The sequence below is a fragment of the Lutjanus erythropterus genome, chromosome 18, assembly GCF_056507025.1.
Source record: "Lutjanus erythropterus isolate fLutEry1 chromosome 18, fLutEry1.hap2, whole genome shotgun sequence".
Classification (NCBI taxonomy): Eukaryota; Metazoa; Chordata; class Actinopteri; order Lutjaniformes; family Lutjanidae; genus Lutjanus; species Lutjanus erythropterus.
In genome coordinates this window covers 29,564,573-29,582,359 of record NC_139334.1, presented here as the reverse complement: position 1 = coordinate 29,582,359, position 17,787 = coordinate 29,564,573, and the positions used below count along the sequence as shown (strand labels likewise).

At 42.5% G+C, this 17,787-nt stretch overlaps 1 protein-coding gene across 1 annotated transcript in view; it reads left to right on the top strand.

Annotated features, from left to right (window-relative positions):
• Positions 1-17,787, top strand: part of syne2b (spectrin repeat containing, nuclear envelope 2b) — a 169,022-nt gene that overhangs the window by 31,306 nt on the left and 119,929 nt on the right. Inside the window, exons 12-32 of the mRNA XM_084742989.1 lie at positions 1,171-1,335; positions 1,700-1,812; positions 2,754-2,922; positions 3,196-3,292; positions 3,505-3,704; positions 4,934-5,098; positions 5,634-5,795; positions 6,963-7,064; positions 7,236-7,409; positions 7,578-7,736; positions 7,893-11,864; positions 12,744-12,878; positions 13,649-13,842; positions 14,226-14,307; positions 14,548-14,648; positions 14,778-14,898; positions 15,072-15,371; positions 15,840-16,435; positions 16,845-17,000; positions 17,223-17,373; positions 17,589-17,747. Coding sequence (XP_084599115.1) covers positions 1,171-1,335; positions 1,700-1,812; positions 2,754-2,922; positions 3,196-3,292; positions 3,505-3,704; positions 4,934-5,098; positions 5,634-5,795; positions 6,963-7,064; positions 7,236-7,409; positions 7,578-7,736; positions 7,893-11,864; positions 12,744-12,878; positions 13,649-13,842; positions 14,226-14,307; positions 14,548-14,648; positions 14,778-14,898; positions 15,072-15,371; positions 15,840-16,435; positions 16,845-17,000; positions 17,223-17,373; positions 17,589-17,747 — 7,473 coding nt within the window. The remainder of the gene's footprint in view (positions 1-1,170; positions 1,336-1,699; positions 1,813-2,753; positions 2,923-3,195; positions 3,293-3,504; positions 3,705-4,933; positions 5,099-5,633; positions 5,796-6,962; positions 7,065-7,235; positions 7,410-7,577; positions 7,737-7,892; positions 11,865-12,743; positions 12,879-13,648; positions 13,843-14,225; positions 14,308-14,547; positions 14,649-14,777; positions 14,899-15,071; positions 15,372-15,839; positions 16,436-16,844; positions 17,001-17,222; positions 17,374-17,588; positions 17,748-17,787) is intronic.

The window sequence follows — 17,787 nt, the reverse complement described above, 5'->3', positions numbered from 1 at the left end:
TTTTAATTAGGTTAGATAGTTTGTTTTTTCAAATTATTAAATATGTCCAGTATCTTATTTACATGCAACACTACACACAGTCACAAGTAACAAGTATAAAAACATAATATAAGAAGTCAGACCTCTAAATACTCAGTACTGTAACAGTATGTACTCTAACTATGCGACTATAAAGATGTAAGTACTTATTAACCTCTCTACGCTGACGACATTCAGCTTTAGATCATCTCAGGAACTTTGGCACTCTCTCTCTCTCTCTCTCCAAAACTGTTCTGCCACAATAAATGGCTGGATGTCACTCAGCCTTCTACACTGAGCTTCTCATTATTGACCCTGACAGTGCTCCAAATGGCATTTTCCATTGTGTTGTCCAACTTTCCCCTTATGTCAAACCAAATTCTGGGAATCTTTGCTTTATGATTGACCCCGTATTAAAATTCAAACACTGTATGAAAACAGTTGGTTCGATCCAGTTTCTTTCAATCCAAAAATATAGCAAAAAAAATGTTTCATTCTTTTTTTCTCTCAAGCTGCCCTTTTAATCACTTATAAAGCACTACATGCTGTAGCTTCTGTCTATATTTCTGAGTGACAAAGCTCTTACACCACTGAGCAGCCACTTTGGTCATCTAACCAAAACCATGAGGCTGTACTGCACGCCAAACAAAAAACCAAAGGCAGCCACTGTTTTGCTGTCCAAGCAGCCAGAGCTTGGAACAATCTCCCCCCTCTCATTAGATCAGCTGAGTCTCAGTGTTTCAAACAACAGTTCTTGTTCTTCTTTAGGGTGGCATTTCTATAATTATACGGGTGTGATCTGGGTGGTGTCTGGTTGCTTTATGTTTTCTGTGTTCGTATTTTCATTGTGTTGCATATTTATTTTTGAATGGCTGAATGGTTTCTTGTATATGAACCCTCTTTCTCTTTCTTTCTTTCTTTCTTTCTTTCTTTCTTTCTTTCTTTCTTTCTTTCTTTCTTTCTTTCTTTCTTTCTTTCTTTCTTGTTGCTGTACAGCACTTTGTAAATGTGTTTTAAAAAAAAAAAAAGGTTTTCTTTACTGGCATATTAGTCTATATGCACTGCATTTATTTCTGTATGTGCTTTAATTTGAAAGGCATTGATTTTATTTGTAATGAAATGTTTCTTCTTTCCGTCCGTTTTTTCACATAGATGCGTGAATACAAAATTGAGTTAGATATGAGTCTCCCAGCCCCCTTGGACACAGTTGCTCGCTGGCTGCTGAAATCAGAGGGGGCTCTGGCTGAGGAGGAGGGTGACCCACCGGACCACGGCCGAGCTGCTGACGACGCCAGGGAGAAACAGGAGCTGCTCAAAGTGAATATTCACTGCTTCCAACCCTTTAACTATAGGATTTTAGGAAGTGAAGTAAACAATAATGCTGATTTAACAAACTCAGGTTCCTCAGGCAGGGGTTTCCACATTTCAGATATAAATAACCACTGCAGAATAGCCCCTTTATTCTGAGTATTCGTTTGTTAATTCACTGTTCAGGAAATGTGGCTAACAGAATATAAAAAAATCATTGAGAAGTCTGTTTCTCCAATGCATTAGTCTTTGTACACCTACCTCCTCTGTAAAGCACTAAAATATAGACCTTCATTAGCAGAAATTAGGATTCTGTAGGATATTTAAAAATAAATATGCGTTTGACTGCGCTCACTGCTGAATGTTGCTGTAGGTTTGTCTGGAGGAGATGCCGCAGCATGTGAAGACTTTCCAGTCCTTCCAGAATGTGGATGAATATGGAAACATGATGGTTCCCACTGACAAGATGGATGAACTAAAGAGGAGGTGGGTGGACTGGCTGATCATGTGTGAAATTTTATGAACTGTACATATTTTACTTTAAGTAGTACATGACCCGGATATAATCAAGGCCATTGTTTAAGCACAGAAAAAGAAATTTGTAACAGTTACAAAACACCATACTTGGGTTTAATGTATGTTAATAAGGAATCGTGTGCAGTGTTGTTACTGCTAGACACTTTTGGTTTGCACAAAATGATACTAGAGAGGCAAAATTGACTTCAAGCCTGTGGATTATATCAGTTTATTTTAGGAGCGTAGTGCTCAGGATCATGAAGATGTGACATTTCCAGGGCCAGTGACATTTTTAACTTTATACATATGATTAGCTTTCAAGTTGTTCATCAGGGAGTTTGTTGCTGTTTGTTTTTCCACTTACAAGGAATTTGCCTTGGTATATTGGTATCAAATTTCCTTCATCTGTGCCGTATCAATCTGCTAAGTGTATTATGATTTCGACTGTGAAATATGTGCAATACCTACTTCCTATGTAGTGTTATAACAGTGTAAATAATAGTCGAGTCTGTTTTTTATTGTTCTTGCATATATAGCTCCTATTTTCAAATTTCCTCTTATTTATGTTGTTTCTGTTTTTATATATTTTTATTGATGCTCTTTCTATTTTGTTATCCACTTTGCTGCTGTAGCACTGCACATCTTTCCACTGTAGGATTAATTAAGGAATATTTAACTTGCATTGATGCAGAACAATAAACAGTGCAAGGAAATATAGAGAGAGCTGAAATCAAGTACTGCAAGTCAAGAAGCATAAATAGAAAATTGACATCAACATAAACAACAAAAATATATATATTATAAAAATACTATGCACAGTCATTTAAATTAATTCAAAAAGTGTACATCTTTTGCAGTTACTGAAGTTTGTTTGCCACCTTCACAACTTAATTTGTGAACGTCCTCACCAGGTTCACCAGTGTAAGAGTGTCTGCTAAATACCACGGGATCAAGCTGGAGTACCGGGAGCAGCGCCACACAGTTTTGGATCTTTTGGGGCAGATCAGGACCAAGCTCCGGATCTGGAAGAGACCTTACATCTCCCCGGAGGCTGTCAGAGTGTTGCTGCAAGAATGGCATGTAAGTATAGTAGTCCTTGTTCAGATTAGGCATCTTTAAAATAATTCCTCCGTAATTTGTCCTAAACTAGCCACTGTAAAGAGGAAAAAAAAACTCTGATATTGGTAACAGCATGGCCTTTTGTCTGGAGTCACTCTCTTGACAAACTAAAGATCTAAGGTCTAAGAATAACTAAGAAGTTCATCTCTCAGTTTTTCTGTGTAGCCATCCAAAAATACTGTTTTTGCTTTCTAATGTGCATGGCTGATGTGTAAAATGTATTTTTAAAAACAGGAGGTGGTAAACACTCAGGAGCTACCCTCTTTGTTGGAAGCAACTATTCATAAACTGAAGCAGGTTTCTGAGAAATATTCAAGCAAATCTGCCCTCGGTGAGTGTTGTGTGAATTACATTCCTTAATGTTTATCTAACTGATGAAAGAAGGCGATTCTATAGGACTGTTAACTGAAATCTGAATCAACAGATCAAACAGGCTTTATTTTTACGTCTGTTTTTCTGCTTGTATTTAGCTTGAAATTGTTCCTTAGAGGTGAAACCTGTTCATGTGTTGGTTTTTGTATTGAATGAGTGTTTGTTCTTCAGCTGGAGATTACCACCACGTCAGTCAGCAGGTGAAGCGGCTGGAGGAGGACACCACCATGGTTTTGGAGGAGGTGACCACAGCCAAGAGCACCATGGGACGTGTTCTGTCTGCCTGGGACTCCTACAGCGACTGCCTCAGCTCCCTGCAGGCTTGGCTGCAGCAGGGCTCTGTCGCACACAGCCAGGGCCACAGATCAGAGGTATTATTAACACGTAATTATCAGGGGTTGGAATCACTAGGCACCTCGAGATTTAATGTTAGAACAATTAGTGATACATCTTGATACATGAAAAGTTTTCATTTCTGTACATGATTTATGTTATTTCTCTGTGGCTACTTGCTACTTTTAAAATATAGCATATTTGTTCCAGCATTAAAATTAACAAATTAATTTACTTCCATTGTCTTTTATTAATACAACAGTAGTGATAGTAGTAGTTTCTTCTATTGACTTTTCTGCATCAAGACATAATCTTTCAAGAGAGAATCTCAGTGCATCTAAGAATAGATGAATAGATATTAGATAGATCAAACTACCCACTCAGTGATACCAGTGAGAGTATTACTTCCTCCCGAGCAAATGTTTTTGCAAATGTTTACTAAAAAGGCACCAGCAAAATATTACAAAAAATAACCTTTACAGTTGTAGTGATTTCACTACTTTTATTTGCATTGATTAAATTGGCGCATTTCATTACTCAATTACTCAAAAGACCATGTAATCAAATACTCATGTAACAAAATATTTTAAATCCATCAGTTCTCCTCTCTGAAGCAGTTTTATTCTGATTCCATTGATCTTTACATCAAAATAACACTTAGGACAGCGACTTTATAAAAGTCAGAGTATTTATATATTATATTTATATATTTAATGAAAAAGGAAAAGTGATGTGACCAAAAAAAACATTAAAATGATCAGTCAATGACAATGAAACACTCTCAACATGGAAATAACCATGGAAATTATGCGAATGAATGGTAATAAGGAAAATATGATTACCTGCGGGATGAGACTATTAATGATACCATGCCTACACCTAAGGTTTATAATTGATCATAATTACAGTCCTTTTTGGTGTTGCTTTCTGTGGTGAGGAAGACAATTGATGTCGATCAGAAGTTTTGTTGTAGAAAGAAACCTCCTCCCAGGCCTCTGTCATACATTTCTCTGACGTACTGTAAAATAGTAACAGCAGTCCGACGCTCTGTCTAATGTCAGTGTGATAGTTTTATTGTGGAGATGTAAATTTTGTTTTAATCCCTGGTGCCATCAGCAGGCCTTGATGAACCGAACATGACCTGTTGGATGTTATGTGTGGCAAATGCTGGACTGTGTCGACTATACAGACACATAGTTTTGTCACGCACGCATCAATATTCCTCCTCAGTATTGATTATGGTTGCTATATTCATGTTTTTATTAAGGTGACGTCTGAATCTATCGCTGAGTGGGGCTCCCGACAGGCCCACCTGAACGAGGTGGGTAACTTCCTGATTGAGTCAACAGACCCTCAGACCAGCAGGAGCCTGGCAGAGGAGCTGCGCAGACTCAACATGCACTGGGCTGAGTTCGTCAAGAGAAACACATTCGTAAGTTACACAACAGGGAAAACCTGGCTGGTTGGATTCAGTTAATCTGCTGCTGTTTGATCAGCAGCCTTCTCTGTGGTCATGTTGCTGCAGTTCAATCTGGAACCACTGAAGAGTTGACTGATGACTGTAACACTCAATTGTTTTTCAAATTAACCTGTCACTCTCACCTTTTGCTATGTCTAAACCAGGGCGAGTGGCTTTGTTGTTTTAGTAGTATAATCTAGTTTCTTCTTTGTTTGTTTTACTTGTTTATTTGCTGTCAAGTGATGACTGACAGCGGGGATTTTGGTAACTTCGTGTGTCAGGCTTGTGGAATTTAAACCATAATTGTTGTATTGTTTTAATTATTCCCACGCTATGATACGAAGGAGTGGCTTCAAGTTTGAAAGTTGTACTCCACCTTTACTTATTGTGCAAGCAATTATCAGCGCAAGGCTTTATAGTCTTTGATTACAGTGTGTGATCACCCACTGCTCCTGTTTCTCCCTGGCTGTTAACATCTTCACTTGCTGTACTTGGCTGCTTTTTCCAGGACAGCATGGCTGAGCCCAGCGCTGAGGCCCAGGAAAGAGGCCAGGACATCCAGGCCAGACCTCAGGATGTCCAAGCTCTGATCAGAGAAGCTACTCTGATTCTCAAAGAGCCGCTGGAGGCCATGGCTGGTCCCTTACGCACCTACAGAAAGAGAATACAGGTAGGACTGATTGATTGATAAATCATACCTTTGCAGAGTGGAGTTGAGTCATGGCTCTTCTTAACTATTAACTGTCTGAGTTTTCTCTGTCTCTAAGCAGATTAATATCACATTGACAATTTTTTACTTAGTTCAGCAAAACAGATTTCAGTAATCAAAAAATTAAGAATTTTGGATGTAAGTGAATTTGATTAGAAATCAGCTAAATCTGAGTTTCTGATAACAGAATGGGGCTGCACAATGAATAATATTAACCTTGATCATGATCATGATTTTGGCTTCTTAGAATCAAATGAAAATGATTGACTGTGATATTGATGTTTAACACGCATGCATCGCTCATAGAAAACTGCAAATCAAATCAGGTGCCTCCTAAACTAACAGCCAACCACCTGCAGTGGCAGCATGTGCAAAATTTCCTGGAGGACATCTGCAGTCCTGAGTAGAATAGAGATCAGACAGGCAAAACAAAGTCTGGAGCAGAGCGTAAAGAGCTAAGCCCTCAGAAGTGATCATCATCTGTTGTTTGGAATTATTTCGGATTTGGGGCAAGTGATGTTAAGCGAGAATAAATCATATGCAAAGAGTGCATGAGACTTGTGCCACAAAGCAATACTAACTTGTTCAACCACCTGAAATAACACCTGAAACCCATTACAGCAACTCTGCGCAGCATGTCATTACATGAATTTAGCACAGCATGAAAGTAAAAGCAGTTATCTGTTGAATATGCTAAAATGTTTTGGTACAGTTTAATTTATATGTTGTTTCTTGGAGAGCCACTGTGAATAAAACACTCTTGTTTTGTTGCACAGATTTGTACATTAGCAGGAATGGACTACAACATGGAAGAAAAAACAGTGCCCTGTTTATTTAGAGTGAAAGTGGAATAGAAATATTTTGTCCCTAAAATCAATGAATATTTGTGAAAAATAATTGTGCTCTCAGCATTGATCAAAATAATCATCATTATCATTTTGGCTATAATTGTGCAGCATTATAACAAAGTGTAATGATTACATGTGAAACAGAAGTCTGTTTAGAAAAATAACAGATCTCAGGCTGCAGTTAGCCTGTTAGAACCATCATTTTATATACTTATGAGGATTTTACTTTAAATGACCAGATTAAGTTTCTAGAATTAACTACATGTTTTCTTCCCTTCAGATCATAATGAGAAAAATAAAAGAAGTGGATCTGGACGCTCTGACTCCCTCCCCAGAATACCCAGCGGATCAGTTACAGAAACTGAAGCTTGCTATACCCGAAGTATGAAATATTTCTTTCTTTTTTTACACATGCTTCATACTGCTGTGTTCATAAGCACTCACAATTTTATGTTTTGTTCCTCCGTTTATTACATTTTTTAACCAAATAGCTAGAGACAGCTACTATTTGTGATTGTATATTATTTACTGTAACTTCCCATAATGTCACCAGGTGATGCAAACCATGCTTGAGGCAGAACAGGTTTGTGCGGAGCTGCAGCACAGTGTGTCAGGACTGGACAGTCGCCTTGCTGAACTCCTGCACTGGGAGAGTGAGGCCAGTGAGCTGTACCAGCTGCTGAGGGCTGCAGACCGACAACAGCGGGGTCAAGACCCACAAGCCAGGGTAAGATGAGCCACAGAACGGAAAGGTTATTCTTCTGATTGTTGATTCAAATTTTGGGTATTCTGAAACACTTGAAGCTCCTGTGACAAACTTATTCCATTCATGATGAAAACCTTATGTGTTATTAAGGAAACACTGATGGTTGTTCAACACCATTTATTCCCACAGGTCCTGATATCCCGTGGTCTACAGCTAGAGGGTCAGGTGGTCACAGAGGAACAGGACCTGCAGGTGATGGTGATGACGAGTCAGAAGAACTCTCCCCTCCAGTACCTCCATGCCACTGCCATGCAGGACCGAGTGAGAGCTGCTGTTGCTCAGTCACAGGTGATTTGTCTTTTTATAGATTGACTGGACAAGCCATTGAGTTTAGCCTGTTCTGTACTTGAGACAGTAGGAAACAGGAAGGACAAGCACAGCAGACAATATTGATAAGTACAATTACAATATCAGCTTTTCTAATGTGTGTGATTTCAATTCCAGGAAGTTGTAGGCATGCTGAGCAGCCTAGGAGCCAGGAGAGACAGAAGCAGAAGCCCCCCAGAAGGGCCTCCATCAAAAGTCTTTATCCAGGCTAAAGGAGAGCCTCAGCATTTGACAGAGTCAGATACCAGGCAGCCAACTCAGAAGCCTAGCACAAAGTTAGTTTCTCATCAGATTCATGAAACCTTTGTGCCAAAGATAGTGGTACAAGAATACAAAGAGAAGAAGCCCACCTCTCCTCCAATGCCATACACCTACGCACAAGCTGTCATGCAGACCAGGACAAAGTCGCCACCAGAAAGCCCAGCTCAGGTCTGGCCAGAAGCCGCTGCCCAAAAACAACAGCAGACCCAGGAACAAGGATTGATACCGCAGATACAGCTACTGCAGGAAGAACAGCTTGCAAAAGACAAGGGACAGACTGAAAAAAAGCTACAGCAGCAAGGACTTGAAGAGCAACAATCACAAGGAGTACAAATGCAGGAGCTGATGCCAATGCAAGCACAACAACAGCAGCAGAAGCGAGAACAAAAACAGGTGGAGCAGCAGCAGCAGCTAGAAATGCATCAATATCAAGTTCAGCAGCACGTGGTGACGCATGTACAGGTTGAATCACAAGTCAGACACACACCAGAGCCCCACGAGCAGACTTCATCTGTAAAGAAACAGCCTCTGAGCTCCCAGGAGCTTCAGAGCAGAAAGGCTCAAGCATTGAAGAGCCGTCCTTGGCTTCAGAAGCCAGCTGCAGGAGAGCATAAAACTCCAAGTCCAGATCCAGATCAGCATTCCACTCAGGAACATATTGAGACTAGACAGACGCAGCTGCAGCCTGACAGAGAAACAGTGGGATCAGTTCAGGTTGTTTCACAGCACACTGAAGCTGCCAGGGCACAACCAGAGGCACATGCAAAGGTTACTGATCAAACACAACAACAGCAAAAAGAGAAACAAAAACAAATAAAGCAACAAGAGCAAGGACAACAAAAAGACATACATCAGCAACAACAACCACAGCACATGGAAAAACAGCAAAAGCAACAGGAACAGTTGCTACATCAGGAACAACAAAAGCAACCACCGCCCACTGTAAGACAGGCAGAACCTGATTTGGACACCAAGCCCAAATCCCAAACTGTAACAATGGCTCAGCCACGCCCACAAACAAAGGCTCAAAATGAGTCACAACCTCAAACTATGGTTCAATCTAAATCTCAGCCAGCTGTCCAAGTTCAGGTGCAGTCCACAAGCGTGTCCCACTCTGCGACAGTCAGTCAGCAACCACCGAAGACCATGTCCCAAACTGGAGTGAGCCAAGGTCAGTCAAAGACACAAGGTCTCCCACACCCCCATGGCCCTGTGAAGACACAACCTGCGACCCAGCCACAGACACAACAGCAGCTCCAGCCCGCGGTTCAGGCTCAGGCCCAAACATGTGTCCCAGCTGGACCTCAGCAATCTATGCAGCCACAGGGTCTAGTCCATGGCCCAGCTGTAGCTCAAGTTAGACCTTCTTCCCCTATGCCAGCTCCACTGCCAGGTCAAATGCAGCTTCCTGTGCCATCTCACATTCAGCTTCGAACCCATCCACAATCATGGGCCCCTGTTAGACCCCCTTCCCCTAAGCCACCAATACAAACTCAGGCCCCAGTAGATGCTCAGTCGATTGCCCAGGCACAAATCCATCCTGAGGTCATGGCCCAGACTCAAACCCGTTCTCAGTCCGTGATCCACCCTCAAACCCATGCTCAGTCCATGGTCCAAGTTCAAACTCATGCTCAGTCAAAGACCCAGTCTCAAGTCCATGTTCAGTCCATGACCCAGCCTCAAACCCAACTTCAGTCCATGGTCCAGCCTCAAACTCAACTTCAGTCCATGGTCCAGCCTCAAACCCAACCTCAGTCCATGGTCCATGTTCAAACTCATCCTCAGTCAAAGACCCAGTCGCAAGTCCATGCTCAGTTGATGACCCAGACTCAAATCCATCCTCAGTTATTGGCCCAGTCTCAAACCCAACCGCAGTCCATGGTCCAGGTTCAAACCCAACCTCAGTCCATGGTCCAGGTTCAAACCCAACTTCAGTCAAAGACCCAGCCTAAAACCCATCTTCAGTCAAAGACCCAGTCTCAAGTCTATGCCCAGTCTCAAATCCATCCCCAGTCCATGGTCCAGGCTCCAACCCAGGCTCAGCTAATGGCTCAGCCAAGTCACGCCCAACCTTCAACTCAACAAACCCAACAAACCCAACCTCGACATGTAGTCCAGCCTCAGGGTCCTTCTCAGCCTATGCCTCAGTATCCCTCACATGCTCAGCCAGCAGCCCAACATCCAGGCCATATTTCTCAAGGCCAGATCCACACTTGGACTCAAGTTAGAGCTTCATCACCAATGTCAGTCCCACATCCGCAGGCTACAGCACAGCCTCCACAGTACCCCCAAGGTTACTCTCAGGGTCATTCTCCATCCCAGCAGTGGACACCCAAACCGGAGTCACAAAATCAAGCCATTGCCCAGCAGAGGCATCCAGCTCCTCAACCATACCCTCAGCAAAGAGGTCAAACCTCACAGCCTCAGGGGTATCCTACAGTTCAGGCTCTACCACAGTGGCCCCAGGCTGGGCCCCAGTTTGGACCTCATATGGGGCACCCCGGATATTCTCACATGGGGCCATCATATACTCAGCCTCAGATGCAGCCACAAACACAAACCCAACCCTGGGCTCAAACACAACCGCAAGTGAGACCCCAAAGTCCCATGCAACAACAACAACCTCAGATAGGGGCTTATATCCAGACACAACAAGTTCAGCAACAGACTTGGATACAGGCATCACCTCAACTTCAGCCCCAGCCTTATCCCCAGCCTCATCCTCAGCCTCAATCTCAGCAATATTCACAGGTTCAATATCACCCTCAGCCACGGATGCAAGCCCAAATACCTCCCCAGTCACAACCACCACACCAAGTCAGTCCTCAGCTTCCTTCACAGCCCCAGCTCCAACCTCATCTGCAGGCCCAGTCCCAAACACATATCCAGACACAGCAATCTGTACAATTAAAACTCCAGGCTCAGACTCAGCAGCCTCAGACCAATCTTCAGTTCCAGCAGCCACCTACGCAACCCAAACATCAGGCCCAGCTCCAACCACAACCAAAGATTCTGTCACCAACTCAACCAAAAGATGAATCAGCTCCACAACCCAAACCTCCAGCCGAATTTGCACCACAACCAGGGGTTCAGTTACCAGCCCAACCAAAGATTCCGTCACCAACCCAATCCAAGGTCGAATTGTTACCACAACCAAAATTGCACGACAAAAATGTACAACTACCTGAAGTTCAGTCACCAACTCAATCCAAAGTTCAGTCACCAACAGAACCAAAGGCCCAATCACTGCCACAAGCCAAATCTCAGGCACAAATGCCACAACAGCCTCAGCTTCAGGCTCAGTCACCACCACTACCCATGGCCCAAACAGCACCACCACTAGAAGCTCAATCATCAACTCAACCCAAGTTTCAGTCATCAGCCCAACCCAAGGCCCAATCACTGCCACAAACCAAACCTGAAACACAGTTGCCACCGCAACTCCAACTTCAGGCTCAGTCACCACCGCTATCTGAGGCCCAAACTGCACCACAATCCAAGGCGCAGTCACCCCCACAGGCCAGACCTCAGACCCAAGCACTTCCACAGTTAAAACCTCAAACTCAGTCTCCTCCACAACCCAGACCTCAGCAACCCCAGGTCAGTGTGCTGCCCGAGTCCCCGGCTGATTCTCCAGACCTGTACGTTACACCTCCGGCTCTGGCTCAGGCGCCTCCCCAGGCCTACACAGAGGCTTACGCCAAGGCCCAGGCTTTGGCACGGAATGGCTTTGAGGACGCCAAACACTGTCTGCAGGAACATATCCGAGAAACCATTAACGTTTTTGAAGACAAACGTGTATCACCTGAGCAAGCAGCAGTAAAAGCGGTAAATGTAATCACTGATAATCACTTCTGTATTCTATGTTATAGTCAGTGAGTAACCTCAATTAATAACTTGTAATCTTAAAGATTTTCAGGTAATTAGAGGTCCGTATTGGTACTCTACATTGCCAGTCTGCCTTTTTTATGTCCTGCTCCCTGTTGCTCTTTGTTCCAATTCTTTATTATATTTACTATTTATTCTGATCCCCATTAGTTGCCACTAAGGCAGCAGCTTCTCTTCCTGGTGTCTCTCAAGACGTAACAGTTCTAACAAGATTGTTAATCTATATATATTGGTAGCTAGCTAGTTAGCTGGCATTCTGCCCTATGGCAAAATGCAAGCTAAGTAGCTGATTTACAGCAATTGTTAGCTAGCAAATTACATATGATGGCTAATGGTAGCAAAACGGTAGCTAACTTACTAGCTTATCTATGCCACTCATTAGCAAGCTAGTTAGCTAGTGTTTTGCTGACATTATCTAACTTAAGATATTATTATTATAGCCCAAATGCCCCTTTTCCAGGTCAACATCTTAAGAAATTGGTTTTCTTTCCAGCATAGACAAAAGATTCCCTAGGTACCAAGCTTTTACAATTGTTATCGGAGCACAGAGCATAAATGGGCGGGACTTTGGAAGAGTCCATTGACATGACAGTATAATCAGTTTGAGAAAATTTCATTTGATATTTTATACACTTGGTGCTGTAATAACCTTTAAAGCGGAGAGATTTCAGATAAAATTTGAAAAAATGAACACACTACTTCTATTTTTTTTCTAATGCAGTTTTTAACTGAAGATTCTAACTGAAATAAACCAGTTTTCAAGAAATCAGTCCACAAATATATATATCAATACATGTATATATATGACATTCCCCTCAGGAGACTCTGAAGACCCTGGACCCAGAGTTGCTGGAGGAGTTCTTGAGAGCAGCCAAGGGTATGGAGGCCTTTTGTACCCCCGCACAGCTCAGAGAAATGGAGTCCTACACCCAGTCTGTGAGGACACAGTGGGAGGTAGTACACAAACTCACTCTCTGTGGGAGTATGTTGTTTTGTGTGTGGTTTAATCACTGTTAACAGCAGATTAGTTTTAATTTAGGCTTTATCATGTTTGAGGTTTCAGTGTGTCAGATAATTGCTTGTGCATGTCAGCAATAAATGATCAAAAACTGTTGCAGCATTTTTGGCATTTGTCATCTTTTTTCTTTTAATTAGATATGAATGCTTTATATGCATGCAAATGAACACTTTGCTGATGTTCATATGTTCTAACTTGTCGTGTGGTTTTCTTGAATTCATTCTATTTTGTTTCCCAGGCTGTGAGAGCTGAGATCTCAGGCTTTTTGCAGCAATTACGTTTTGAAGTAACAAGGAAAGACTTTAACACAGCTGCCCTGCAGTGTGAGATGCACTTAAAGTCCTCATTAGAAAACCAAGCACAGGTAGCTAAAGTTAAAATTTGGCAGGTGTGCTTTGGTGGATGGGTATGCTGCCAGTTTACCTGCTAACCATCTATCCTTTTTCCTCCTTCTTCTTTGCATGCCACAAAGGAAACTGTCAGTGGGACCTGGTAATTTTGATGCTTCATTCTGGTTGCTCTTTAAGAGAGTGCTGTTTTTGTTGGGGTGTTTAGTATCATGACTTTATTGTAACTTGCTGGACAAAAAAAATACAAACACAGTAAACACAAACACGAAGTGACATCAAATAAATGATTAAGCAATCATCTAGCTTTAAATATAGTTAATAACATGCCTACTTACTGTTTTGCTGTCATTCATCAGGCTTGTATCTCAGCGGATGGCAGCTTTGCCCAGGCAGGGCAGCACCTCGAGGCCTTGAAAGAGCTGTGTGACACGCTGAGCCCCGAGGACGCTCACCGCCTGGCCCAGACTCAGCTGAGGGAGTGTGAGAACAGGCTGGCTGCTATCCAGCGCCAGTTCAGCGGAGACCAAGATGCACCACTCCCTGATTCTAGGTGATCTTGACAAGTCATTTTTCTCTTTTAAAGAATCTTGTCTAAATTAACCTATTTATGTCGATGAATTAGTTTCTCACCCCATTGGAAGACTTTATTCTTGTCTTAATAAAAAGTCTGAATATGAATTTAGATGACTTATTAAATTTGAGGTTTACAGATGAAAGTGGATGATTTTTCTCTACTACCTTCTCTAATCAAATGAGGAAATGTATATAGTAATCTCCTTTGTCATTTTAGATGATTTATGGGTCATGAAGTCCTTCAAACTTTATGAGCCAAACATTTGAGTGCCACGTGTGGCTACTTAAGGACAGATGCTAACATATGCAGAAGTTAAGATAAATGTTAAAGAGAAATACCTCCTCATTTTTGTCTCACAGGATTCCTGTTGCCTTCAGTGAGGATCTGACCACACAAAAGGAACCTTCAAAACCAAGTGACAAGCCTCAAGTCTCAGCTGAGGTATGACTCACTCCCATTGAAACCCTGTGCTCTTTAGATTTAACTCAACAGTAACTGATCCTTTAAACCCTCTTTTCTACTGAGCGTTCGGGGACCATGCCAGCAGTTTACTAGTGATAGCTGTTTCATATTTCCATGTTGTGAATTCATACCAGTTAGGATATACTGTCCTCTACAGACAGCCAGGCAGCAGCTCCAGAGGGCTGGAAAAACAGATAACATGCTGATAATCTTTTTCAGTTTTTTCCAGTAACAATGAAGACAGTTGCTGTGGAGAGGAAGGAGGTTGAAAAGCAGCCGTCTGTCGATGAAGAAGTCAGCAAAAAAGAGGCTTTAGAAAGGTAGATTAAATTTAGCTCAGTCTAGGCTTTGATAAACTGACATAAAATACATTATATTGATCAAACCTATTTGGAGTTCTTCATATTCAGTATTTAACTTGTCTTTGTTTTGACTTATAAAATCTCCAGATATGAGAATTGCAAAAGGAATCTGCAAACCCAACTGGCTAAAAATGAACAGAGCATCACAGACGTTCCCTCTGACTCCGTCTCTCTGAAAGGCCTGCACACACGACTTCAGGAAATACAGGTACAATATAAGTTTGTCTATATCAGAAACTGGCAGGGATTTAAATCAGATACAATTATTTAAAGATTGTTTCTGTGTCTGTGGTTGACGTTTATGTTTGTACTATATTTCAGAAATAAATTAGTCCCCATGACATGCCAGTAATCTTAAATTGAACTCCCTCTCTTTACCAGTTCTTGAGGCAGGAGACAGAGTCTCTGTGGTCTGAGTATGCAAACCAGTGCTCCCAGTGTTCCCAGTTGAGTGGAAACACTGCTTTGGAGCAGGACAAGGCGGAGCTACAGGAGCAGTGGCGCAGCCAACAGTCCAGCCTTCAGAAGAGAGGCAGCTCACTGGGTGCTGCCCTCAGACAGATCGACTCCACTGAGAACCACATGGTGGACTTCACTGACCGTCTGGACCGCTACCTGAGACAGCCCAAAGACATCACTGCCTTCACACTGTCCAACACCAACATCCTGAAAGACATCAAGGTCCTCTGTCAGCAATTGATATACCTCTGTTGTGTTTCATTTTGTCCATCTGTCACACAAAATCTAACTTTGTATTGATAGATGTTCACTCTGAAACCCACGTCTAATAGAAGTATATGCAGAAAATAGTGCAACCTATATTATCAAAATAACAAATCCACATATGCAAAACATTATAGAACATCTAGACCTGAACAGTTAAGTCATTTATTACAAGTCTTTCCATGTCCCGTGTTTTTTTCCCCAAATGATTGACTCAGATCAATTTTTTCACAGCAAACAAAGTCATGAGTCAGACGAGAAAGGACAGAAACTGGTGGAAAAGCAGAAAATTGTGGAAAGAATGACTGACTGACTTAAACAAAGACTGTTAAATACACCACAGGTTTAATTTGGGGACATAAAGACAGAAAATTCTTTTACATTAACCTTACACCTCACCCTGCTCTTTGTCTTCTTTTGAGACAGGAACTGGATGAGAACATCCAGAGTGAGCTGGACCAGATTTCTCGCCTGGACCCTGAATCCAGCGATCTGGACCCCAGAGACTGCTTCCCTCTGTCCCGTGAGGTCGAGACTCACAAAGCTAGCCTGGATCAGCTTCGACAGCAGGTCCGGAAGAGCGAAGCAGCCGCCCGCGCCCTCGACCGCTTCCTCATGTCATTGCGTACCGTGGATGAAGACATCTCTGGAGTTCAAGGCGCTCCCTGCAGTGACGGTCAGGTACTGCAGGACTGTCGCACCAAGCTGGGTCTGATCAGGCAGAGCATCGACAGCCTGAAAGAAAAGGCGCCTCAGCTGGATCTGCTTCTGCAGGGGGCCAGGCTGACAGTCACCAGGGATGGAGTCCCAGCCTCCTGCCTCGACATGGTGACTGCCCTGCTGAGAAGGCTGGAGGAGGCTGACAGCGGACTGGCCAGTCAGCAGAAGAGCATCCAGAAGGAGACCCAGAGCAAATCCTTGGGCCTGAGGAAGAGGACACTGCTGGGAGAGCTGAGGAAGCTGCATGAGACGATAGAAACACACGGCCTGAAGGAGCCCACCATGCCTGCTGTACAACACAGGTGTGTGTTGTGCGTCTTTATGCTGAGGCAACAATAGATAAGCTGTCGTTTCAATGGTTGTAATTTTAATTTTGTAATATGCACAAGGGATGTAACTATACCAAAAACTCACGGTGGGATAATGATAAAACTATGATAAAAAAAAAAAGTCCACAATACAATATTTATTACAATATTACAAAACAAAGAAATATGACAACTTGGAAGAAAAAGATTAAATAATAAATCTGATGTGTACAGCATTTTTTGTTTGTATAAAATTTCCTTTTAACTTAAAGGGCTTCTACTTTCCTTCTACTTTCCGTCTAAAGTAGTCAGCCATGACCTGATATAGATCTAAGACATTTACTAAGGTTTTAATAAAATAATGTCTTACTCTTCTGTCTTATAATATTGCTGTGCTCTCCAGGCTTCGTGCCCTGTCAGATCTGGAGGGTCAGCTGCAGTCCCAGCACGCAGAACTCCAGAACCTGCAAGAACTCCAAGAGAAACAGGGAGGAGGAGAAAACCTGTTTGAGGAGCTGGAGGCTCAGTGGAAGGAGACTCAGAGAGCCTTTTCTGACAGGTGGGTTAGGCAGGAGGATAATGATGTCTTTGACAAAAATGGTGATATTAGCTAGTAGAAGATTCATGTAAGCTATTCTTGCAGTACTGGTAAATAAATAAAGGTAAATCTTGACAGCAGCTTATCACTACTGTTGGCTAAAAGCAGTGTATTTGTGGCAAAAAGAAGAAGCAAGACATCATTTAAAAAAGACATCCCTCTGTCATGTTCTTCATCTGACAGGAAGAAGCAGTGCAACGCCCTGCTGGATCTGCTGAAGAAGTTCCAAAGCTGCCGCAGCCACCTGAGCAACACCATGCAGAGAGCAGAGCAGACAATCGGTGATCAGGCTTCCTACATGGGCAAGGACAACCTGCAGAGAAGTATAACCAAGGCTAGTCCACAAATTATTCCACCTGAATCCAAAAATTGCAATCATGATTAAAACAGCTTAAGATAATGAATAAGAAGCAACATTTAAAATGTGTATGCATTGTACATATGCAGTAAGTGTAATGAACCAATAGAGGGCAGACACATACTAGAATAAGATCAGCCACTGTGTGTGTACTGTGTGTAAAATGCATGCTCACGTGTGTGTCTGTCCAGGTCCGTGATATTAAGGAAGAGCTAAGTGGTCTTGGGGAGCCCATGGAAGAGATGAGGGGAGTTTGCAGACAGCTGCAGTCCCAACTGAAGAAGTTCCCAGACTGCAGTGAGACTCCCTTTGAGGCAGAGGCCGACACGCTCATGGACAACTGGCTGGATGTGAGCAACATGTGGACAGACCAAGAGAGTTTTTTAAATT